This window comes from Orcinus orca, chromosome 1, assembly GCF_937001465.1.
Source record: "Orcinus orca chromosome 1, mOrcOrc1.1, whole genome shotgun sequence".
NCBI lineage: Eukaryota > Metazoa > Chordata > Mammalia > Artiodactyla > Delphinidae > Orcinus > Orcinus orca.
The window spans coordinates 14,662,220-14,688,380 of NC_064559.1; the positions used below are offsets into that span (position 1 = coordinate 14,662,220).

Genomic DNA, 26,161 nt, shown 5'->3' on the forward strand with positions numbered 1-26,161 from the left:
GATCACTTGTAGTCCATTTGCTGGCAGACAGAGCATGATCATAATTTGACATTGAGTTCTAGGCCCAACTAAGGGAGTAGTACTCTGTCCCTTTTTATATATAACTTGTACCTGCCATGGATCTGTCAGCCAGAATCTTGAAATGTTAAATCGTAATATTACTTAAGGAAAAACATAACTAAAGATACTATTACTTAAGGATACGTTACTTAGGATACTAACTTTGAATCAATTGCTCATTGTCGTACAGTTTCATATGCAAGAATAAATATTAGGTTATTCAAATATCTTTGTGACTACAAGTAAGGAGAAATTGGAACGCTATTATTTCCTCATTTTTACCATTAGGGCTGTGCTGCATGTGGAGTTGAGTCATAGAAAGCATAGAAGGCTTCTAGTCTAGCATGGGAGAAATGCAATCCCAGCATAAACAGAGGATAGTAAGAGTTTTCATTGCAATAAGTTCGAAAGACGGTAGAAGTCAGAGGAGGATGGAATTGTGATAGGAACTGGAACTTGAGATGGACAGACAGAAGAGAGAGGGAAGAGTATTTCTAAAGGAATGCTTAAAGGAATGCCTCAAGAATATGCTGGCTCCCATGTTCAAGTATGGTTCTTCATGGCTCTAAGTCGGTTCACAGAACCACAGAAAGACTAGCCTGGTATATAGTGATAAGTAATAGGGAAGTTCTTTTTGAGAAGGACTTTTCATTGACTGAGACTAGAGTCAAGTCCCAAGGGGAGCCAGGCTTCTCAAAGAGCTGTCGCAGGTACCCACCAAGATGAGCAGGGCCCTCCTTTGGGCTCTGACACTGATTGTGTGGCCTGGAGCACATCTCTCAACTGCCCTAAGACTCTGCTATCTTTATTATGAAATGAGGTTTGGGCCAGTTAGTCTTTCAATGCCTTCCATCTTTGAATTTCTTAAACTCTTTGTCTTTTGAGCAAACATAAAAATACAGATCTCATCCTTATTAGTGGCATTATTTTGAAAACAGGATAGAAACACAGAAATCGTGTTCTTTGTTGAAAAGTAACTTTTACAGACTTTTTAGAGTTTACTGTTTGTACATAATTTTGGAAGTATGATAAAAGGAAGAACCCATTTGTATAGATGTTCAGTTATTCTTTTCAGTTATTTTTTGTGGAACTTGCCAAAATGAGAGCTGCATTATCCCTTTTCTGGAGCATTGTTTGGATTTCTTTTTTATTGCAATGAGATGGAAATTTTAGGATAAGAGACCAATCAAAGAGTTTTAGACGCTCCTAATTTCTTATCAAACACAATACCTAAATTATATCCCTGTATGACTTGCCCTGCTTCTAGCCTTCTTACTGAAGGGGAGACTCCAATCATTTGAAAAATCCTGAACCTCAGAGTTGGTATAATTGGGTCTCAGTTCCTGGGGAGGGAACCATAGGGTTGTGATGCCCTCAGCTTACATCCCAGGCACCGTGAGGAGTCCTGGGTGAGTGCTGGCTAAACAGAGACTGTATGCTCTGACAGAAATTGTGGGTCCAGGGAGAACTGAATTACAACTTACTTTTACCTTATAACTTTCATCTTTAGGGGATCGTTTTCTCCCTAGTTTATATGTAGAAAAATACACATTCAAAACAGCAAACTGAAAAAACAAATCAAAACAAAACAGCAAACTGGATAGCAAAATTCCTAAAAAATGGAGCTTTACTAAAACAAAACTGGGATTTTGCCAGTATTACTCTTCTCGTTATCTTTCGGGAGTGGGTGCAGCCTCTTCAGCATACCTTGCAGAAGAAAGAAGTTCCAAATCTATTCCTCAGTGTTCCATTGAGAAGGAAAAATAATCACATGCCTATCCCAGAGGCTTCAGACCTACTTGGAGATTTTCCTGAAGATGTCCTATAACCCATATTTTATTTATATTTTAAACATTTCTTTGATAGTATCACAGCAAGAAATAATTTATCTTTCCTAGAAATACTACTGTAATATTTCTGATTAGGATGATTTTCTGTTTTTAAAATATTTAAAATTTCATTATGCTAGTAATACATGCTTACTGAAAGTTTAAAAAACATAAATATGTATTATTATTTTTTTTTAATGAAAGCAGGCTGCATCTCTTCCCCCCTCTTACCTGCCCCCATCTTGATTAATTCAATCCAAAAGCTATCGGGTAGGGTTGCGTGAGGTAGGAGTCCGCATGACATAAAACCTAGAAGCCGTAAGAGAATAAGTAGGTTGATAATTTAGCTACATAAAAAAACTTCTGCATGAAGAAAAATAAGCTACGACATGAACTGGAAAAACTATTTACAACTCTTAGGTTCAAAGGACCAATTTTCCTTGTATGTAAAGAGTATATACAAATCAACTAGAAAAAGAACAGCAATCCAGCAGGAGATCTGCAAAGGAAAGAACATGCTGTTCATAGAAAAGACTCTTAAGCATATGAAAAAATGCCTCTTCTCACTCATAAGAGGAATGCAATAGACTGAGATATTACTTTTTACCTGTTAGTTGGACGAAGATCAGTCAGAGTTGAAGCATCATTTGAAGAGCCCCTGAGGAAGCAAGCACTTTCAAAACTTGCTGGGTCAGATTATAAATTAACACAACTTCTGTGGAGCACACTCTGGGGGTATCTGGCAAATTTACTAATACACATTCCCTTTGACCCAACAGTTTCACTTCTAGAAACTTAGCTTGCTGACACACTCCCACATAAACTGACAAATGTATAAAGTTATTCATTGTAGCATAGTTTGTAGCAGCAAAAGAGTGTAAACAACACAAATGTCCATCAGTAGGGCGCTGGTTGACTAAATTATGGTGTGTCTATACAATGGAATGCTATGCAGCCATTTAAAAAATTAAGAAACTTCATGTAGAATGAAGTCTGAGGTATATGCTAAGAGAAGAAAGTAAAATAGAGAAGTATGCATATAGTATGCTACCATTTGTGTCAGAAAAAGGGGAAAAGGGGTAGTTAAATGTATTTGCCCATGTGAGTTGTGTCTCTGGAAATGATGTACGAGAACCGGTCACACCGCTGTCTCCGGAGTGAACAAAAGGAGGGCCGGAATACAGGAATATCAGAGAGACGTTGCAAAGAAGACCTTTTTAGATCTGTGAATTTTTAACCATGGGAATTTACCTACATAGTGAATGCATTTTCAATTAAAAAGAGAGAACACCTTTCAGGTTACATAAAAAGATGTGTCCAAATTATCATACTTTACAGGTCGTAATTGTCAGATAATGTTTTCTTTGCTGTCTAGCTGCAGATACCCTAGCTATCTGTCTCAAATAGGGTTATTTACTAAATTTCCTAGTACTGAATTATTCCTAGAATAATCCCTATGGGAGGTTCTTTTAATGTCTTGCTATCTGTTTTATTTTTTTTAATTTCAATTAATATTCAAAACTGAGATCTGCTTGTAGTGGATATTTTGTTTATTGGTCATCTTTGACATGTTTTGATAAGGAATATTGCTGAGACTATAAAAGAATTGGGAAGGTTTCTTATCCCTTTTTTCTTCTCCCTTGCTTCTCAAGGTGGACATGCTGAGTTGAACTTTTCTCGATATTTTTCCATGGAAATAATTGTAGTTTTATTCACAGGAAGAAGAAGGAAATACGTGCAAAACACAAAAAACTTCCTGGCTTCAAGATTGTGTTTTATCCTTATCTCCAACCAATGATCTTATGGTTATAACTCGGGAGCAAAAAGCTGTATTTCTAGTGCGTAAGTACTCTGTTATTTTCATTTATTTTAATGCATAGAATAGAAAATGGATTAGGCAGAAAGAAAAAGTTTTACTTCTCTCGTATGCATTATATGGTGGCATTCCATAGTTTGATACGTTATATAACACTTTTTATTCTCCTTCTTTTTATTTCTCTCTCTCTTCCCCTTTCTTTTCCCTTTCTTTTCTGTTTCTTTCCTCTCTTTTTCTTTCTTGGCTGCAGATACTGTAGCTGTCTCTCTATGGCATTTCAGAGGCAGTACTGGGCATTGCCCAGTTCTTGCAAGGGGCAGTCAGAGCTAAAAAGGGCACTGACTGCTTCTTAGTAATAATGTGAGTCAAGTGACTTTCAACTCTAATTTGAAAACTCACAGTGCTGTAGTTTCCTGTTTGGGGCATAAGTTTTCAGCTTATAATTTTTGTTGAAGATTAAATTTAAAGTTTGGGTATATATAGAATGTGGAAAACCTCACTGATCAAAATAAGATCTTATATTAAATGGATATGGAATGGTCTTATAAAGCAGATGTGCCCTCCAGTAGCATAAATCTAATAGAAAAATTTTCTCTGCCAACTAAAGATAAAAAGTAGTTTTATAAATAAGAAAGGTGGGGTGGTACATAAGAATTAATAACTTTATTATATGGATTGAATTGGAGGAAAGAGACTAAAGAGAGAGTTTTATATAAATCTTATAAAAAATTTTAAACATTATCTTATATTTACCTAGAAAAAGACTCAAATCAGTTAATATAGAACTATTCAATTCTGTACTCATCATTCTAAAGGGAAAGAGTGAAATTTATAAATTCTGTTTTAGTATACTATAGTTAAAGAAGTTATTTTGTGTGATAACTTAATTTTTTCTCAGCAAAATGGAAACATAGTGATAAAGGGAAGGAAGAAATGCAGTTTGCTGTTGGTTGGAGTGGCTCTTTAAGTGTCGAAGAAGGGTAGGTACCAGTTCATTTTTTTTGTCTCTCTGTGTGTTAAATGTATATGTGAAATGGTTTGACTTGTATGTGAATCTATTAAGAAGTTTCATTGTTTGGAATGTTTAGTAAATGTATATTCTTTGCAGCTTTAGAAGTTGTAGAGCATGATTTGGCCAGTAAATTTTAATTTTATTAACCATGTGATTACTTAAAAAAAAAAAAAAAAAGACCTGTTTGGAGAGAATTTAAAGGAGAATTCAGAGAGAATCCCATAACATCCTGCCTACATTTTGTCTTTTCCTCAGCTCTTCATTAATTTTATTCAGCTAAAAAGTCAAGGGCAGCCCTTGTCTTCTCTGCTTTGCCAGCATTGGGCTTGTACTTAAAGGGGACAGTGCTACATTAATTCTTAAAACTCATAAATACTTCAGAAATGCAAGCTGGTAAATTCAAGTTTCCTACTGATCCAGTAAGAGGTTTTTTTTTTTTTTTAATTTTATTTACTTTTATTTATTTATTTTTGGGTGCGTTGGGTCTTCATTGCTGCCTGTGGGCTTTCTCTAGTTGTGGTGAGCGGGGGCTACTCATTGCGATGGCTTCTCTTGTTGTGGAGCATGGGCTCTGGGTGTGCGGGCTTCAGTAGTTGTGGCACGTAGGCTCAGTAGTCGTGGCTCGCGGGCTCTAGAACGTAGGCTGTTTAGTTGTGGCACACGGGCTTAGTTGCTCCGTGGCATGTGGAATCTTCCCAGACCAGGGCTCGAACCTGTGTCCCCTGCATTGGCAGGCAGATTCTTAACCACTGTGACACCAGGGAAGTCCCAGTAAGAGTTTTAAAACCAGATCTCTAGCATGGTTCCATGATGGAGCTGCTAGCCTGGAACCTGCAGCCAAAACCTGTTTTCAGTTAAATTTTTATGACTGAAAGGTACCTGGTCGGAATGAATAAGATTCTTCAGACTTTGAATTCAGATAAAGACGACCAAGTAGAAATCCGTAGTACATGCCTGACACTCTGTAGATACTCAATGAATTGTTTTCTACTTTTATCAAAATAAATAGTATTTCTCCTTAAGTCATTTATTAGTCTAAGCATTTTGAAGACATTTAATTTCTGTCCGAAATGCAAAGCAAACATAATGGTTCAATTACTTTAGAGACGACAAACAAACAAAAAGGTTAATTTTGTTTGGTGATTATCTGGTTTGATGTATGTGGAAGAGGGTTTATATTTTGTTGAATAAGCTGGTGATGGTCCTGAGGTTTTACAGGTTAAATGAAAGTCAGTAGGAGTTATTTTAATTTTGAGGCTTGTCTCTGAGTGCGAGACAAATTTTTCAAGTCTATGTGTCAGAAAAAAAAAAAACCTTTTAGGGACCATCCAGCCTAGCAGGTGCGTAGAAATAGGTTATCAGGAGCAATTTCTGCAAAAAAGAAGCAGCCAGCCAATTGAAATACAGTAAGTCTCTAGATTAACGTACTCAGCAGAAATGCAGCTTGCCTGTAATGTGATTGCCAGTTCCTCCCACCCTCTGCCCAAGTTCTTAGCTGATGCAGAGGAGAGGGGAACAGTAGGAAATGACTGCTTGGTGATCATTTGATGTTTTCTCAGTTTTGTGCTTTTCACGACAATACAGAGTGAAAAACACTGTTTTTTATTAACTACAAGTGAATATGACATTACCTTTTATGTGAATGGATTTTATGACCCTACTCGTGGGGGGAGCTTTACTGTTTTTTTATGTAGGCATTGGATACAACTGATCCAAAGAGCTCATCTTCCGCTTATCACCCTTTAACATCCCATTATAGAGCTTTCAAAGTAATTGATCAGTTCATTAGGTAAGCATATGCTTTTGTTTTTGTTTCTAGGGAATGTGTAACCAGTGCTCTGTGTATCCCACTAGCAAGCCAGAAGAGGTAAGGATGAATGAGTCATTTGTTTTCTTTGCTTTGATTTATGAGCGCTTCAGATCGTCACTTTTGTTCGTAACAGGAGTTCCACTGGACGACCAGACTGGACCTGCATTGTGGTGGGCTTTACTTCGGGTTACGTACGCTTCTACACAGAGGTGAGTTGAGTGCTGTGCGGTTCCGAGATGACAGCTGACTGGTAACCCATCCCCATCACACTCACTTGTGACTCATGACCACCTGCCCCTTGGGACTGTGTATTTGATACTTTATGGGGTGGAGGCTGGAACAGGGGGAGCAGTGGTGGTAGAAAGTTCTGATAGGAGCTATAGAGAAGAGAAGCCATATTCTGCAAACAGACTACCAGGCATCCACGGAAGGCCTGTTGGGGGAATGATGCTCTCTGGCCATACTTGTTCCGGTATATTGGTAAGAAAACAAGCAGGGCTTATCTCTGTGCTTCCTCCTAGAGTGGCGTGCTCTTGCTCTCACAGCTCCTGAATGAGGACCCAGTGCTACAGCTCAAGTGCAGGACCTATGAAATCCCACGACATCCCGGCGTGACGGAGCAGGTAGCATAAGAGATTGTGTCCAGAGTAGTAGTGGCTTTACTTTGAAGTCGTTTCTTCCCTCTTTCATTGGGTGGAAACTTTAAGTATCTGCTTGTGGCACAGTTAGCTGTGCTATCATATTCTAAATAGAAATATAAGCTACTCATAGCTGAGTAAAGAATACCAGTCTTGCTTTTACTTACTTAATGAAATATTGTATGCTTTGCTCTATAATGAAGTAAAACACTTAAGTCAGAAGATAAAAAGTTTTCTCAGTTTTAGAATTTAATAGTGACTTAAGGTACAAAATGGTATTTTGTAACTTTATATCTTTTTTATTTGAACTTAGGTGTCAAAATTATATAGAGAGTAAAAGAAAAAAGTTCTAGCTGTATTATTCATAGTGCTACCACATTGCACTAACCTATTTCTCAGAAACGGGGTTATTAAATTTTTATTTATTGTGGAAAATATTTTATATTCATTGAAGATTTTGATAGAGAAAATAATACTGTTGAGTGTCTAAGGCTGTCCACAGTTTTCGCTTCTTCCTGGTGCTGTGTGAGATTTTCATTGTCTCACAGTCAAAAAGGAATTGTAGAGCCACATAAACGGATACACTCTTGGCACATCTTGTTTGGTACCCTGTCAAAACTATATAATATGCCTTCTTTCTTTGTGCTATCCTGCTTCCAGAAGATTTGAAGTAAACAAATCTTCAAATTTGACTATGTGGACTTAAATTGTGCGATAGATGGACTGGAGCTCTAGAAGAAACTTAACTAGTAAGAGAGACTAGACTAATACCTATTAATACCTATTAGTGAGTTAATCAGTAATATTAAACAATACCTTATTATTTGCTAGTTTTTATGAACAGAATAACTTCTGTGCACGTTTAGAGAAGAGGGAGCTCAATTAGGACTAGGACAAAACAGGAAAATTTCATTGAGGGGGTGAAGTTTGAATTAAGCCTTGAAAATGGGTATCGAACTTAATTAGTGAGAAAAGAAGGGAAAGCATTTTAGGTAGTCAGGAGAAAAATGAAGGAAGATTCAAACACAGGACTATGTATGAGACAACAAAGAAACCTATGTTAGAAACTAATGAGACATTGTTGAATAGGCTGAGCGGCCAAATTTTTCATAAATTTGAAAGCCAAGTGAGAATCGGAGTCGATTCAGGAGATTTAGAAGCTACTAAAGATTTATGAGAAGGAAGTGATGTAATCAAAGGGATCTTGAAGGACTCTTTCTTCAGGATGAATTGGACTTGTGAGAGCCTGGAATCAGGGAGGCTAGTTATCTGGTTTTTTAAGTGATCTGTAATAGATGTACAGTGCTGGGAGCCAGGACTGCAATGGCTGTGGAAAGAGAAAGGACTAGTACAAAAATCATTTTGGAGGAACATTTGACAGGACTGGTTATCGTATTGAGATGTTGAATTTTAAAAAGAAAAATGGGTTGGCTCCAAGATCTCCATCCTGAGGTGTGCCGTTGACAAAGTTGGAAGAGGGGACTGCTTTGGCCGTAAACAAAGGTTGTTAAATTGGGTTTTGGACGTGTTGAGTTTGAGGTGATGGTAGGAAATAAAATGAAAATACCATCATGCCTGTAGTGATACAGAACTACCATATAGACACAAAGACTGGATTGAAGATGATGGTTGAAGTCACAGGTAATGAATGAATTCTTCTGCATAAAGGTTATAGGAAAATAAAACTGAAGCCTGAAGACTTAAGTCTTATAATATTCATCGTAAGGAGAAAATGGAACTATTGAAGGAAACAAGGAAGAAGCTGTTGGAAATCCAAGAAGATAATTTTTTTTTTTTTTTTTTTTTTACAAATTCTCTGGAAGATGAAGGTTCTTTAAACACTTTAAACTTGGTTATGTCTATAATAATCTTTTTTTAGAGCTGGCGGGAAAATATAACTCACATTTAAATATTTGTTTGCTCTTTGCTTTTGTGAGTCAAGAAAATCCTTTAGTTGAAAAATAACTCTTTATTAAACATGCGGAGAGAAGCCTTTGTCATTACCCTGCATTCTACACAGTATCTCTGGATCTAATACATCAGTTTATATATCAAAAATATCTATTTGCTGCTTCTTCAGTATACTCCTAGATCTATTAAAGATCACAGGAGCAGATTTCCTGTAATTCAGTTCTGGGGGCAGTGAGTGTAGTAGGTGTGATGGCTGATCATTGCAGGAGAAGATTCCAAATGTTTTTCTGGAATGTCAAAGAAACTTCTTCCGCGGTTTCTGCATAAAGATCTCTGTCATTTAGCATAATTTCTGCTGCTGTTGGACCACTGGTGTTTGTATGAGTGTCTTCTTCAGGAAGGCGGTCTTGTTTTGGAGATAACTGACGAGCTGGTGATTAGTTCCTCCGAGTCGGGGGCTCTCACCCCGCTGCTACGCTCAGTGGACTGTGTAAGCGTAGCTTTGTGAACTTGTTATGTGAGCCCACACCCCAGCTCCCTCGTCCCCTGCTTCCCACCCCTTGTGGCCCACAAATGTCTTTTAAAAATGGAAACACCCCAACAGTCCAGTAGAAAAAGGGACAAGGCAATTCTCAAAAGAAGAAATATAATTGGTCTAAAGCATATGATAAAATTTTGAACCTTATTAATAATCTAGGGACTATAAGCAACTACATTTGGATAATTTTTCGCCTTTCAGATTGGCGAAGATTAACAAAAGTTGGTGACAATATGGAAAAACAGACACTGTCATGTATTGTTGATAGAAGTAAAAATTGATAGGTCCTTTGTTGAGACAGTTTAATAACACAAATGAAAATCGTGAACACCCAACAGACCCCCTTGCAGGAATTTACACCAAAGTGATGTGAAAAGATATATACAGAAGAATGTTTATTGCAGGGATGTTTATAATAATGAAAATATTTAATTCATTCACAAATATTTATTTACTGCCTATTATGTGCCCAGCCCAGTTCTAACCACTGAGAATCCATTGGTGAACCAGACATGCAAAGTTTCTGCTTTCGTGGGGCCTGCAGTTTGGGGATGGTGGAGGGAAACCAACGATGAATAACTAGGGATTCCAAGACGATTCCAGCCTCTGATAGGTGCCGTGAGGGAAGTAATCATGTGGATGAGAGTGTACTGAGATGAGGGAATGGAGATGATGTTCGAGACAGAGGCTCAGGGGTAGCCTCTCAGAGCAAGTACATTTGAGCCGAGACCTGAACGAGCAGAAGACTTAGGCAGGCAAAGACCTGGGAGGTGAAGGTCCAGGCACGCGGAAAGTACTGAGGTGATAATGGCCTTCGTGTTCAAGGAGCCAGGGCAGAGAGGTGAGATGAGGTTAGAGACGGGCCGCACCTTGTAGCATGGTTAGAGTTCAGGTTTATTCTAAGTGCAGAAGGGAGCCATTGGACAGATTTAATCAGGAGAGTGGTTCCATCGGCTGAGTCTGTGGAGCATGGGTGGTGGAGCGCAAAGGCAGAAGCAGGAGGCCAAACTAAATGTCCCTCAGTAAGAACTGGTTAACTGAATTTTGGTTCATACAATGAAATACAGCATCTCCACAACAAAAAATGATTTGCTCGCTTATTGAAATGGAAGAATATAATGGACGTATTATTGAGTAATGAAAAACATGTTATAGAATAGTTTTAGAATACCAAAAACATGTTATATGGTATAGTCTCATACAAAAGTGTGCGATTATATGTGACACTATATACTGATGTATGTCAGGGATTTCAGGTGAGTTTCCTTTTTCTCTTCTTTTTACTTTTATGTGTTGTTTTTAATCCAGTGACTATATTTCATTTTTATGAAACTTGTACATTTTTTTGGTAACTCCCACCATCTATCCTGAAAACGTTATTCACCATGTACAAAGGCTCATATTTGAGAAGAATGTTAAGTCCTTGGCCAAAAGGCATTCTGAAATTGTCTATTTTTACTGTTCCTCTGCCTGATATTGTTTTGTGTGTTGGGTGTTTGACAGTTGTTTAGTTATAGTATTTTTAAATTTGACATTAATAATGACATTCAGCTATAATAGAAAAATAGATATGCTTATTTGGCAATAATGAAAATTTATTATTTTCTTCTTTCTTATTCCTTTAATAGAATGAAGAGTTGAGTATCTTATATCCAGCTGCCATCGTGACTATTGACGGATTTAGCCTTTTTCAGTCTCTTCGTGCTTGTCGAAATCAGGTGGCCAAAGGTAATTTTGGCCAAGAAATAGCTAACCTCTGGTGATGTTTGTCTTATTTAACTTAATCTACTTAGAGAATTAAATATGTCTTCTAAATTAAAAAGGCCTTCTGAACTAGATTTAAAGGGAAAAAAAAAAAACCGGTTACTGTAGAAATGGGAGTGCATTGTTGGGTAGATTGCTTAGTAAGATAAAGGCCAGGACTAGAACATCAACTCTCTTTACATGTTGTCAGTTGAACTGCAGGCTTTATTTACTGATTCAGCAATATGTCTTGGCCAGTTAAGAGAGAGATTCAACACCGAGGTGGAGAATTTAGTTGCATCTAGCTGAGAAACCAGATTTCTCGCTAGATGGGCAGCTATTTGGGCCAGCATACTAAAATCTTGTGATTCTACGTTGTTTCCATTCTCACTGAGGGTAAAGATAGCATAAAGTTTGCAGGGGGCGTTTTCCTCACAGGAGGCAGGACCCAACAGGAAGTTAACATCAGCTGCTTTCCGCAACTTGAAACACTTCTGAACAGAGAAAAGTTAGAGACCTAAATATAATCTACATAGGCAGCTACATCATTTCCAGACTTTGGCATGAAAAGTGCACAAATAATCAAGAATTCTTAATCTTTACTACCCCTAGTTTACACTCTGATGCTATTATGTCTTTAGAAGAGGATATTGGTTTTCATCAGATTCAAGATGCCATTGATTATAAGGTGCACTATTATTTTCTGTTTCACTAAGAAGTAAAAATGCTGCCAGTGAGAGTCACACCATTGATTTTAAGATTCCAGTTTTAGAGATGTTAAAGTCATGGGAACAAAAAGCCTTAAAAGCAATGAAAATACCAGTGTTGGTGCTGACTTTCCCCACTGGGTTTGGATAAAGGAGCCTAATGGTCCTAAAAAGAGCAAACAAAGTTTAACTCTTAAATGATTTAGACAACTCCCTGAAAGAAGAGTTTAATTAAGATGTGTTATCTGATTCATAAAGATTGTTCATAAATCCAGAACTAAACTATAAGACACAAAAGAAACAATTTCTTCTAAGGAAAGAATGCAGCATCTTACATTGCAATAGAAACATTTTCACTGTCCTTTTAGCAGATTGTAGCATTCTTGGTTATATTGCTCTTTAATAGTACATGCTTTTCTGTAAAGTCAAAATTTGTTTGAATTTTTATACCTATTTTCATAATCTTTTAAATTATTTAAATTTAGCCCTCCATAAGTTTCAATATCTTTGTTATCTTGGAGACATAATAGTTACCGTTAATGTATGTGCCCAAAGAGACTGGCCATTTTCTGTAGATAAAAATTCTGTCCATAAAATAAACTAGAAATAGGCAATTGTGTTTTAATTGGTATCGTCAGCCGTTTCATTTTTACTATTTTTGAATTTCCGTTTATTTTGTTATGTATGAGTCCATAAAGCCATTTTATCTCCTAGGAGGTAAGTAAGTAAGCCACTTTGTGCCTTCTTATTTATTTTAAGTTGCTCTAAAAATAATTCTGATTACTTAGCTGCAGACTGTTGTGACTTTTATTTCACAATATAGGAAAACTCTCGTCTTGGCCTTACTCTCAAATCTGGAGTGCTAGGAGGATTACATTTTTCTTTTATCAGAGTACTTCTACTTCCAGAATAAACAACCAGAATCCAGCCGTTTTCTAACATGTAGCATGAGAATGTACTGATGACTGGGGCCTTGGGCATGAACCTGTGACAAGAGCTGGAACTGTTGCTTTTCTTTTCATTATTCACTCCCTAGGCGGAAATGCTGAGGTCAGTGATCAGCATTGCATTCATTTTTCTGGCAGTGCTACCACTGTTAGCATATCTTTCTGTCAAGCCTGGCCTCAGTTACTTGCATTCAAGACCATTCTATGATGTGTCCTTTGCTGGGCATACCATCAGGTTTCACTAAGGCACTGGTTGCTGTTTCCAGGATTTTATCCACTGTCTTACTCAAGGGGGAGAAATTAGTTACTTGGCTTCTACTGCAGTTTGAATTCACCTTGATTTTTAGTGGTAGTCTAGAATTTTTAATAGTCTTCTCTAATTCCTTGAGTGTTCCAAAATCTCTTATGACAGCCAACTTAGTCTTTTAATGTTTGCATTTTATGTGCCTTGTATTGGTGTGAATAAATCTCACTGTATGCCTAGTTTACATGACTTTGCCTCATTATTTTTAGTTGAAATTTTAGAATAATACACCAAGTTATTCTTGATGATTTTTTGGTAAAACTTCATTTTCTCCATTATATTTAAGTTTGGATTGTCTAATTTTTATCTTTGACAGCTGCAGCATCAGGCAATGAGAACATACAGCCACCACCGTTAGCTTATAAGAAGTGGGGTCTACAAGATATTGACACAATTATCGATCATGCTAGTATTGGTAAGCCTGACTAGTTCCAATTCTTTTGGAATTTACTTCTTATACTTTCTGATTGAACTATCTCATTTATTGGAAATGTAGATTTATTCTCATGTGAAAAGAATATGCATTGTCTTTAGTGAGACATCTGGAAGGTAGTTCAGACGTAGAGATTATCAGAGGTTTAATGTCTTTAAGAAATGGTAGCAGTTTGAGCAGTTATGCCCTCAGCAGCAGTACCGTACAGTGTTAAGTCACCCACTATTTGACTTGTTTTTATACAGATGTGTTTAATTCATATAATTACCAGATAGATCAGTCTTCTACACATGTAACTTGTAGGCCAGCAAAATATAGAGAAAAGCAGATTTTTTCTTGCAGCTAGTATTTGAAGGCATACTGTCTTAGGTATCGGGAATGTGGAGGTGGAAAGACGTGGGTCTCTGCTGTCAGGAAGCATGAGGCTAGTTGGGAGAAACATGTGAAAACAATACGGTGCCACACAGCATGATGGTAGTCATAGTAGACAAGTGGACCGGCTGTAGTGGGAGCAGAGGAGAAGCCCCCAGCACCAAGGGAATCAGGGAACAGGAGGTTGACTTCAATCTGAGATGGAAAGAATGAGTAGGACTTGACCAAGAGAACAAGCGTGGGTGAGGCACTCTAGCCAACAGGTACTAGGCCTGGGGTGGAAGTGCCTTGTGTGCAGGAAAAAACAATGAAGACTGGCCCAAGCGAGGCCAGTCTGTAACTAGGAGTCAGATTCTGAAGGACTAGTATACTATGCAGAGGAACGTATATCTTCCTCCTCACCACGTTGAGAGGCATTGAAGAATTCTGAACAAGAGAATGGTATTATCACTTAGCCTGTTGGAAAAATCACTTCGGTGGAAGTCTAGAGGTTGCAATGTAGGGGTCAAGACTAGAAACTAGGTGCAGTAAGGAAGCTATAATAATCTTGGTGAGAAGTAATGGGCATCTAAATTAAGAGTAGAAATGGGTGTGGAGAAGAAGGAAATGCTATTTTAAAATACATACCTATTTTTTTCTGTTTAATAGTATAGTATATGCTTGTTAAAATTTTCACATAGTACATAAAAATATAAAGAAAAAAGGAAAAAAAAAATCCCTCTAAATCCTACCGTCTAGAGATACTCACCATTGGCTTTGTGGTAAACATCCTTACAGACGTGTGTAAGTGCAAGTGTAATATGTGTATGGTTATGCAGAGATATGTCTTCATAAAAGGATTCTATCATGACAACTACATTGTAGCCCTTTTCCAATCAACGTATTACAAAGAGGCTTTCACCACAGTTTTGCTAAATATACATTTTCTCAGAGTCCTAGTAGAAGACAGATGGCATCCTTGAAATAGGATAATTGAAAGAGGTTTTATTTGCAGAGAAACTACTTATACAGATGTTGTATAGGAGAACCACAAAGGATAGTACAGCGTCTTGCGGGCTGATTAGCAGTGCAGCTGTTAACCACTCCTAGGCCTAAATTCTGCTCATTGGAGATAATGAGTAGAATCAGCGCCTTAAGAGCAGGATGGCTTTTGGCCAGTGGTCACAAGGAAATAGATATCCTGTCTTCGTTCTCCTTTCTGTCTTTGATGTCCTGGTGAGACTTCCCATTGTCTGAACCCAACTTGAAGGCTGGGCTAATAATATGCACATACTGGCTCCTGGGGCCAGCAGGGAGAGAAGGAAGGAGTGTGAATCCAGAGGGGGGAACAGAAGATACCTGACACGCAGATTATCTTTGTGTATTGTTGCATTTCTGGTACAGAATACAGGTAGACCTTGTTTTATTTTGCTTTGCTTTATTGCGTGTCACAGGTACTGCTTTTTTACAAACCCTGTGTTGAGCAGGTCTGTTGGTGCCGTTTTTCCAAAAGGATTTGCTCACTTCGTGTCTCTGTGTCATATTTTGGTAATTCTTGAAATATTTCAACCCCTCTACCAGCAAAAAGATCATGAGTCGCTGAAGGCTCAGATGATGGTTAGCAATTTTTAGCAATAAAGTATTTTTAAATTAAGGTAAGTATGTTTTGTTTTGTTTTTTTTTGCGGTATGCGGGCCTCTCACTGTTGTGGCCTCTCCCGTTGACGCGCAGGCTCAGCGGCCATGGCTTACAGGCCCAGCCGCTCCGCGGCATGTGGGATCCTCCCGGATCGGGGCACGAACCCGTGTCCCCTGCATCGGCAGGCGGACTCTCAACCACTGCGCCACCAGGGAAGCCCAGTATGTTGTTTTTTTAGACATCATACTGTTGCACACTTAACAGACTACTATATAGTGTAACCATAATTTTTACTTGCACTGGGAAACCAGAATATTCATTGACTCACTTTGCTGTGATATTTCCTTTATTTCAGTGGTCTGGAATTGAACCTGCAGTATTTCCGAGGTCTGCCTATAATCTGTAATAAGCACCTTGTTGGTAGACATTCGTTTGTCTTTACTTTTTGCTAATATAAAAATGTGCGAAATTCCAAAGTGTTGAGTTCAGTTCAGGGTGACTTCCTTGTTCTGTTAATTAAACTTTGGAACATTGAGACAGGCTAGGAGAAATGATTGGATAGAAAATATTATTCTATTCATTTATCTCCCAGCCTACAAAATGAAGAAAGAAAAGGTGCCATGAGCTTTATTCTGTGTACATCTTTATGTAGAGGTCTGACTAATTCATTCAACAAAGAAATGAATGAATACCTGTTACATCCCCAGGCACTAATATTGGTGCTAGAAATACAAGGCAGACAGTACCCCTGCCCTGATGAAGCTTACGTCCTGGTGATGGGGAGACAAAAAATAAACAATTAAACCGAATGAATAAATAGGGTAATAACGAAATGTTAGTAAGCATCATGAAGAAAATAAGCAGAGGGTTATGACAGAAGTAAAGGAAGAGGGGACTCTGGGTAGACTGGTGAGCACAGGCCTCTCCTGAGACATGCAGGATGGGAAGAAGCCGAGATAGAGGCCCGGGGTGGGGAGACATGGAAGACTGGAGGCTTAAAGAACAGAAGGGAGGTTGATGTGACTTGATTGTACAGTGAGGGGGAAATGGGACCAGGTAAGGTTGGAGATGTAGACTGGGGTCAGATCTCATAGGGGTGAGAAGTTCGGGTTTTATTCTAAATGCAGTGGACGTCATTGATGGAGTCTAAGTAGGAGATATTTAAAAATATCCCTCTGACTGCTCTTTAGAGAGAGGCTTACAGAATAAAGAGAAGACCAGCAAGGAGTTTGTTACAATAAGAGAGAATGAGGACTTTGTCTAGGGAGGAAGCAGTGGTGCTAGAGAGAAGTAGACAGGTTGGAGATGTATTTGCACTTGCTAAGGGATGGGTGTTAGAAACGAGAGAAGGAAAAGGGTCAAAGACTTCTTAGCTTTTAAGTTTGAGCAGCTGAGTGGATGGTCAGGCTACGGCTGAAATGTGCGTAGAAGGCAGAGGTTTGAGTGGACAAGTGGACAGTTGTGTTTTTTACAGGTTAACTTCTGGCACAATCAGACATTGAAATGGCGATGCCAAGTAGACAGTTGGATATACGAGTCATAAGGTCAGGAGAGAGGTCCCGATTATCCATATAAATTTGGGAGGGAATGGTTAACTGTGGAATGCGTCGTAGAATTCAAGAAAGGAGAAGGTCCATTGGATTTGACAACATAGAGCTAGCTCTTCATTGACTCTGATCTGAGAAGTTTAAGTGGAATGGTGAGGATGAAAGCCAGATGGGGGTGCATTTAAGAATAAATATTTCCACCCCCTACTTTCAAAACTCAGCAACATAAGAACGGGAAATCAACTCACAGCATCTCCATTTTGACTCCAGTCCTGACCTCTTCACTAAACTCCTTACTCATTTTCCAACTACTGAACATTTCCCCCTGGGTATCCAAACTTAACAGATCCCAAACAGAATTCTTAATTTCCTCTCCTCACACTTGGTCCTCCTTTGCTCTTCTCTCTCGTCTTCGTCTGCTTTCGCCACCACCAAAAGCTTTTGAGTCGTCCTTGACTGTTCTCCTTTTGTCACACTCCTCATCCAGTCCACCTTTGTCTCTCCTACCCCCACAGTAGATCCTGAATCTGACCGAGTCTCATCTCCATCGTTGGCAGCACAGCAGTCCATGCCACCCTTGTCTTTTGCCTGAACTATCGAGGAGAAAGAAATCCTAACTGGTCTTCCTGCTTCCTTTCTCTGATCTCTAAAATCCGTTCGCCAATTAGCAGCTAATTTTGAAATATAAGTCATATTTTTGTCACTTCTCTGCTCACAACCTTATAGTGGCTTCCCATCTTATTCCTGATAAAACCCAACGGCCTTACGGTGGCATCCAAGGCCCGACATTGTCTGGTTTATGGTACCTTTTGACTTCATCTCCTGTAGAACTCTCCCCTCCTCACTGCCCTGTTCCACCACGCTGATCTCCTTACTGACCCTCAAATACAACAAGCATTCTCCCACTTTGCAGTCTTTGTAATTGTTGCCCTTTCTGCTTGGAAGGTTTTACCCAGCTAGTCACATGGCTCTCTCCCTCACTTCGTTCAGGTGTCTGTTCAAATATCATTTTGTCAAAGAGGCCTTCTTTAGCCAGTATAATAGACCTAGAAAATTATCCAGTGAGTTTGACTTTATGGAAATTTATATTAAGAAGAACTGTAAGATGTTTGAAAGTGTGGAAAGGCCTCAGTTGTTCAGGGAAAACCCTAAATAACAAGGTAGTAATAAATCCAGAAAAGAAAAATTCACATCTAAGGCAGTGTAATTACAGTAGGCAGCTTGTCTCAGCAGTGAGTTCTTTATAATGAGAACAGAGAGTGTGAATTTAATTTAAAAATTGAGATATGGTTATATTGGAAGAATATGGGGGGAAAAAGAATATTGGAAGAATATGGGGGGAAAAAGAGGGGCTGTATATATGCTACGTCTTCATTTACCTTAAATCAATGAAAAATGGTGCTAAAATTGGTGAATCAAAAGACAACAGTCCTCTAGAGCCCACCAATTTGCCACAATGTAGAGAGCAGGACAGAATGTTAAATAATACCACAGGGATGCAGTCAGCAAAATCTAGACTGTAGGAAATTAGTGTCCAACAGCCTGGTTTCTTCAATGAATAGATTTCAAGAGACTTGGGCATGGGAGGGTAGAGGGGCAGAGAAAGACAGTAGGATTTTGGGCTGGTGTTGTATGCCCATTTGTTTGTGGTCCTTATGCTAAAACTCAGGTGTATTGTTTTTCTCTGACAATGATCAGCTCTTTCGGTGCAGACAGCAGAGAACGCAGAAAGTTTAGGTCAACCAAGGGTGAGATTGAGCCAGGTGAGTATGTGGAGGAAGAGGGGGACAGGGGAGTCGTGCAAGAGAGTGATTGTGATGGAACACAAATCAGAACCAGGTAAGAAGCGAAGTGATCACATGAGTTACTGGATAAATAGTGTGAAAATGGTAGGAGTAATGTACTGAAACTCTTAATGAAATGCAGAATTATTACAGGGGATTACTAGAGTAGTTAAGATGGAAAGCTAAGAGGTGGTGGTCAAAAGGTGGTACGCTTAAAATCAAAGTTTCAAAAAATATATAGTTGATAATGACAGGATGCAAGGGATGGCATTGAAAGTGGATGACCCTACTGGGTGAAGTAAGTCAGACAAAGACAAATATATGATATCGCTTATATGTAGAATCTCAAAAAATGGTACATATGAACTTATTTACAAAAAAAAAGTCACAGTTGTGAAAAACAAACTTGTGGTTACCAGAGCGTGGTGGGGAGGAGGGGGAGGGATAAATGGAGAGATTGGGACTGACATATACACACAACCATATATAAAATTGATAACTAATCAGGACCTACTGTATAGCACAGGGAACTCTATTCCATACTCTGTAATGACCTGTATGGGAAAAGAATCTGAAAAAGAGTGGATATATGTATATGTATAACTGATTCACCTTGCTGTACAGCAGAAACTGACACAACATTATAAATCAACTGTAGTCTAATAAAAATTTTTAAAAATTGCATTTGACATTATTAATAAAGATTGTCAATTGTACTTATTATGTTTCAAAATGATATTGCGGTATACCTGGCTGATAACTTGAAAGTTCTGTAGTTATAAGAAATGACAAAGTGTTATTGAATTTCCTATATAATGAAAACAAAAAGTGGGTGACTTAAATTGTGGGAAGGAGGAGATCATTCGTGGCAAGGATGGAAAGAACTGGTCAACCATCTCTTTAGAATGGGTGAGAATAAATCCACTTAAAATTTTGGATCCATTTTGCTGGATAGCTTGTAGCCGTTTATACTCACACCTATAGTGTGTGGGAATATGAAGAGAGAGTACTGAAACTTAAATTTCAGTTTCTATGTGACACCATTCAGCCTTTGATGTTGTGCTGGTAGAATAAGGCAGAACTTATGCCAATTTTAATCATGTAGTGAAGACATTCTGTATGTTGAATCATGAATTCATTCATAAATATGAGACAGGCATTGTAATCTTTCAGAACAGTTCAGCTTTTGTAAGGATTATTTGATGACTTGAATCCCTAAATCCAGAAAGTTGTTTGCTTATGAACTCCCTAAAAGCATTTCCTTTACCAGGATTCTTCTTCAGGAGCAATGCATTTTTTGGACCATTTGCATTCAAAGCCGAGGCAGTACACACATATGAAAATTAGAATAACTCATGTTCCATTTTGCAGTGTGTTTGTGTTCGGAAGCTGTCAACCGGGTATCTTCATGTACCAAGAGTACCCGAATTGGAAGACACTGCCCAAGGCCACATGTGTTGGAATCTAGCAGGATCTTTACTTTCTAGATCTCTAAGCTCACTGCCCCCCTACTTCTCTCCCTGCCACCTGGTGCGTTTAAATGGCGCTGGCTTCTCTGCTGCCCCACACAGCATGTGGGCATCAATATTCAGTCTGTCTACTTCTGTTCTTAGAGCCTTGGGGAAATGATCAGTACCTCTGCATTGTAAAAGCCTGGGGATTTCTGGACTGCAGGGTATCAGTAGATGTTTGAAAGGGTTTATTTTCACTGTGTTGGGAAGGATATGGGAGTACAGATGCTCTCCTACCTTTTTGGTCGGGGTGTACATCGGCAGCACTCTACAGCATGCAACGTCACAGTACTTAATAAAATTTTTTTTGAAAGGTAGATCCCCTTTGAGCCTGTACTTCTGTTTATGAGGATTTGCCATACAAATGAACTTATATATAGATATGCACAGATCTATCAAGGATATATGTTGCAGCATTATTTGTAGTGACAAAAGGTGGGAAACAACATAAATGTCCATCAGAAGGTCAGATCAGTTATGGCATGGCCACACAGTGGAATACTCTGAGTGATTGCCAAGAATGAGGCATGTCTCCTTGATATTTTATTAAATTAAAAAAAACAAGGCACACATCGGTTTATTTGGTGTGCTGTCATTTATGTGCATACAACATTTCTGGAAAGCAGCATAAGAAACTGTTTCAGTTGTTACCTTGAAGAAGTGAACTAATACCTAGAGATATTGGTGGACTCTATATATCTGTACCATTTGAATTTGTATGTTTAAAAAATTAATATTTAAATTTTGTAGTATTTTATAGCTTAGAGTAATTATAGGTGGCAACTTTAATATCTTTATGTTTTATGATATTGATCTTGTAGCTTTTGAAAATGACTTCTGTCTGTTAAATGAAACTCAGCAGTTAGCATCTTAGAATGGAGTTGAAATAAAAATCTGATAACCTAAAATGACAGTGTCATTTCAGTTCATTAAAATCATGTGTTGTTATTGCTGTTTTATCATTAGGTATTATGACTCTGTCCCCTTTTGATCAAATGAAGACTGCCTCCAATATAGGTGGATATAATGCAGCAATTAAAAACAGCCCACCGGCTATGTCTCAGTATATCACTGTAGGGTCCAATCCATTTACGGGCTTCTTCTATGCTTTAGAGGTAAGTGTTTCATCACTGATCTTGATTTTTCAACATATCTACAAATTGGGATGGTTACATAGCCTTAGAAAGATTAAGCAGTACATCTCTGAGTTTCAGTGTAAGCTAAAATTAGTCTCAACTCACTTTCTTCTAAATTCTTTAGATTAACTGAGAAGGTACTAAAGTCAGTGTAATACAAGCAGCCTTCTTTGTTTCTGATGCCCCGAATTCTTAGTTGAGTTGTCTTTAAATATTGGTGCAGTAATCAGAGGCTTAGTGTCGTTAGTGATGTCAGCCCACCAGGGATTTGAGTAAATGAGGAATTGTAAAGACAGAGCAAGCCGCCAACTATAGTTGATAAAGTGGTGAAAATTGCTTCCTAAAATTGGGAAAAATTAGGTGTTAGATTTGGTATCTACTGTTGTTCGCTTAAACAGCACCCTTCTCAAAATGGTTCAAACCATCTTTTTGCTTTAATAAATACATTTTTTAAAAAAAGAGGGGGAGGGATAAATTAGGAGTTTGGGGTAAATATATACACACTCCTATATATAAAATAGATAAATAACAAGGTCCTACTGTATAGCACAGGGCACTATATTCAATATCTTATAATAATGTATAATGGAAAAGAATCTGCAAAAGAAAAACATATATATATATATATATATATATATATATAGCTGAATCACTTTGCTATACACCTGAAACTAACACAACATTGTAAATCAACTATACTTAAAAATTTTTTTGTATAATATGAAACATTTCTAAATAAAAACTGGTTAAAAAATGGGAAAAAAAAATAAGAGGGAAAAGGGCCGGTTGTATATGGATAAGAAATCAATAGCCCTGGTAGAAAAATGCCATTTTACTGTTCTAGTTTAATTTTTTTTCATTAATTACAATTTAAAGAGGGAAATCCTAAAGATAACTAAACTACTAGTGATTTTACTTTTCTTTTTCTTGTTTTAATTGGCCATGCCACATGGCTTGCGATATCTTAGTTCCCCGAACAGGGATCAAACCCGAGCCCCCTGCAGTGGAAGCACGGAGTTCTAACCACTGGACCACCAGGGGATTCCCTTTTAAACTGTAGAGTTAAAACTTGATTATATTGCTACCTCCTACCTTTTTAAGGTACATCTCGTTTAGAAAATATATTTTGTTTATCTGTCAGCTGTTGTTTTCTCTTTCAAATGTTCTGTTTTTCAGGGAAGCACGCAACCATTATTATCTCACGTTGCACTAGCAGTGGCAAGTAAACTCACTTCTGCTTTATTTAATGCTGCCAGGTAATTGCATCACAATTTAAATGATCTAATTTGCATCTCACTAGGTTTTAACTTATATTTTGATAGTCTGCAGTTTAAAACTCTGGAAGCCCTGGTTTTAGTCTGAATTTGCTTTCTTTCCAGTGGTTGGCTTGGTTGGAAAAGCAAGCATGAAGAAGAAGCTGTGCAGAAGCAAAAACCCAAGGTTGAACCAGCTACCCCATTAGCTGTAAGGCAAGTCTGTCGTGCTCTTCTCACATTTTAGTATTCTTAGGAATGCGCTCTTGAATTAATGGTCTTTCTGTGTGCTTAGCTGATTTGTTGATTTCCTGAGTCTTTGGAGCTTCTAAAAGTCATTAATGTGGGACTAATTTTTATATATATATATATATATATATATATATTTATTTATTTATTTTATTTATTTTTGGCTGCATTGGGTCTTTGTTGCTGTGCGCAGGCTTTCTCTAGTTGCGGTGAGCCGGGGCTACTCTTTGTCCTGGTGCACGGGCTTCTCGTTGCAGTGGCTTCTCTTGTTGCGGAGCACGGGCTCTGGGTGCACAGGCTTCAGTAGTGGTGGCACGTGGGCTCAGTAGTTGTGGCTCACAGGCTCTAGAGCACAGGCTCAGTAGTTGTGGTGCACAGGCCTAGTTGCTCTGCGGCATGTGGGATCTTCCTGGACTGGGGCTTGAACCCGTGTCCCCTGCATTGGCAGGCGGATTCTTAACCACTGCGCCACCTGGGAAGCCCAATGTGGGGCTAGTTTTTTCCACCTGAATGTAAAGTCCACGAGGACTAAGCTATCTTGCCTGTTTTATCACAGCTGTCTCCCTGTCATGTAGTGGGGGCTCAGTATGTATGTGTTGAGTGTGCTCTTCTACAAACACCTGTACACTTAGCTTAAGTTGCAGGAGAATTGGTTTTTTGATAGCTGTTGGATTTCTTTCTGTAAAAAGTTTAGTTTGTCATTAAGCTGTAGAAACTCAAAAAGGACTTAGTGATTTCTTTAAAAAATAAATAAATAAAAATGGGGGGTCCCATGCATCCAAGCACTCTTCAACATGCCGGCTTTGCTTCCTTGCTTGCTTCAGCAGTGCTGTAGGATACTGAGTGGATTTGTCAGGTTTTGTGGGGAGTCAGTATGATTTTTGCCTGATTCTGTTTTTAAATCATTTTTTATTACCCAATAGAAAGGGAACTAGAAACCTCCCCTCCTTTTTTTAGATGTTCTTCAACTAAAGAGATATAACTAATTATCTGTTATTAAAATTGATTAAAGATCATCTTCCAGGGTTTTTTCCATCTTAAAGTATGTTATAACACATCACATTTTCTAAGGTCACCCAAGAATCAAGAAATAAGCCCAATGGCCCTTATGCATCCAAAGAGATGTAACAAAGTTTGAGTACTTTGTCGCAGGGACTTTTTTCAAAATGAGCTCTTCTGGTCCTTTCTCAGTACCTCTTTACTTTTATTTTACTCACAGTTCTAATAAGATTAATAATAGACCAAGAGCAGTTTACAGATAACTATTTAGAAGAAGGAACGTTCTTGTACCTGCATTGGTATCAGCAAGATATGATATCTAGAAAAAAAAAAAGAGAATAGATCAGAAATCAGAACTACACAGATGCCTGTGTAGGAGCAGAGTATTCTAAAATTTAGTTGGTTGTGAGGGGATTGTTTCCTATGATGTATCACTTAATCAAGGAAATCTAGTTGTACTTGAGACTCTCTGAAAATAGGTTGTGGATATCTATATAGAAAATCTCTGAAATAAAACCTAGGTGTTTTTATTTTGTAATAGAAGAAATTTCCTTATGCATTTTGTATTGCAAAATGTGGTGTAATCAGTTAATAAATTAGGTATTAATCCATAGAAAGTTCATATTTCTTTATATAAAAAGAGATTCAGCCTATTTTGTTAATGCATTTCATTATTCTTTTATGTATTTCTAGATCGCGCTTTGATTTGAGCTTTCTCTTTTCTTTCAAATATCAGGTTTGGACTTCCAGATTCTAGACGCCATGGTGAAAGTATATGTCTGTCTCCATGTAACACGCTGGCAGCAGTAACAGATGATTTTGGCAGAATTATTTTGTTGGACGTAGCTAGAGGAATTGCAATACGCATGTGGAAAGGTACTTTCTTACAAAAATCCAGAAAAAAAAGTTAATTTGCTTTCTACCCCAGCAGTTGGACAGTGTTATCCTTCTTCAGCTTCTGGTTGATAACAGTGTTTAATTCTTTACGTTTATGCTTTTTGTTTGTTTGTTTGTTTGAACCATAAACTCAGATCAGCAACACTTGATCCAGTAGTCTAACTGATACATCCTTTAAGTTTGACCAACTCAGGCACTTTTAACCTCTTCCTTACATACCTCTTTTCAGTTTTCACTGTCATTGTCAATTCCTGAATTCAGTTTCTTGCCCCCTCGAATGCCAAGGCAAGTGTTTCAGATTTAAGATGGCAAAACCTAGCAAAATTCATTTTTTTCTCATTTGACTTCCATATCTACGTGCTTGGGTCAGTTCACTTAAGTGTCTCAGGAACTTTGTCAGTTAGAAGTTGCATTTAGTGGCAAACAATAGAGCCAAGTACAGGGTTGATATGGTGTCACTGTGATGTCCTCAGGAACTCAGTCTCCTTCCATGTAGCTTCCCCATGCAAAGGCACCTCATGGTTCAAATGGCTGCTGAAGGTGTAGCCTTTTAATCTGCATCCCAGGAAGGAAGAAGGGGAAAGGAAGACTGCCAGTTTAGTCCACTTTGAAGATACTTTCTGAAGTCTTGCCAAGCTTTTTCTACAATACATTAGCCAGGACTTAGTCACGTGGACAAACTTAACTATAAGGGAGACTTGAAAATATCTAGGCACATTGTCAACCTGAGTAAAATAAAATCTCCTTGACCAGGGAGGAGGGAGGAATGCATTGTTTGAAGTTATCTGGAATAGCAACATGTCAGCTCAGACTACTGATTAGAAATCACAATTTTGGTGCAATCTGGTCTGTTTTTAGCATTGTGAGGAATAATGGATTTGAGGGCATTAAATTACTGTGGACCAGACTGAGGCCACTATTAACCTTCTTGCCAGAGAATTCCTGCAGTGTTTACCTGCCACATGTTTAAGTGTCTTTAGAAATAGGTTTTAATGCTGCGGATACATCATTTCTCCCTGAAATGGTGTTTGTCTTCTGAAACAACATC

At 38.1% G+C, this 26,161-nt stretch overlaps 1 protein-coding gene and 1 non-coding gene across 3 annotated transcripts in view; both read left to right on the forward strand.

The window, feature by feature from the left end:
* The window catches only part of RAB3GAP2 (RAB3 GTPase activating non-catalytic protein subunit 2), a 90,285-nt gene that overhangs the window by 28,372 nt on the left and 35,752 nt on the right, over positions 1–26,161 (forward strand). For both annotated transcript variants that reach the window (XM_033430450.2, XM_004271021.4), the window contains exons 3-13: positions 3,608–3,731; positions 4,604–4,685; positions 6,537–6,584; positions 6,661–6,736; positions 7,049–7,150; positions 11,243–11,342; positions 13,632–13,730; positions 21,546–21,694; positions 22,892–22,971; positions 23,095–23,184; positions 24,953–25,092. In XM_033430450.2, the coding sequence (XP_033286341.1) occupies positions 3,608–3,731; positions 4,604–4,685; positions 6,537–6,584; positions 6,661–6,736; positions 7,049–7,150; positions 11,243–11,342; positions 13,632–13,730; positions 21,546–21,694; positions 22,892–22,971; positions 23,095–23,184; positions 24,953–25,092 (1,090 nt within the window). The remainder of the gene's footprint in view (positions 1–3,607; positions 3,732–4,603; positions 4,686–6,536; positions 6,585–6,660; positions 6,737–7,048; positions 7,151–11,242; positions 11,343–13,631; positions 13,731–21,545; positions 21,695–22,891; positions 22,972–23,094; positions 23,185–24,952; positions 25,093–26,161) is intronic.
* LOC117201841 (small nucleolar RNA SNORA36 family) lies at positions 16,207–16,338 on the forward strand. The gene has a single exon (XR_004483970.1). It is a non-coding gene; the product is annotated as a small nucleolar RNA SNORA36 family (small nucleolar RNA).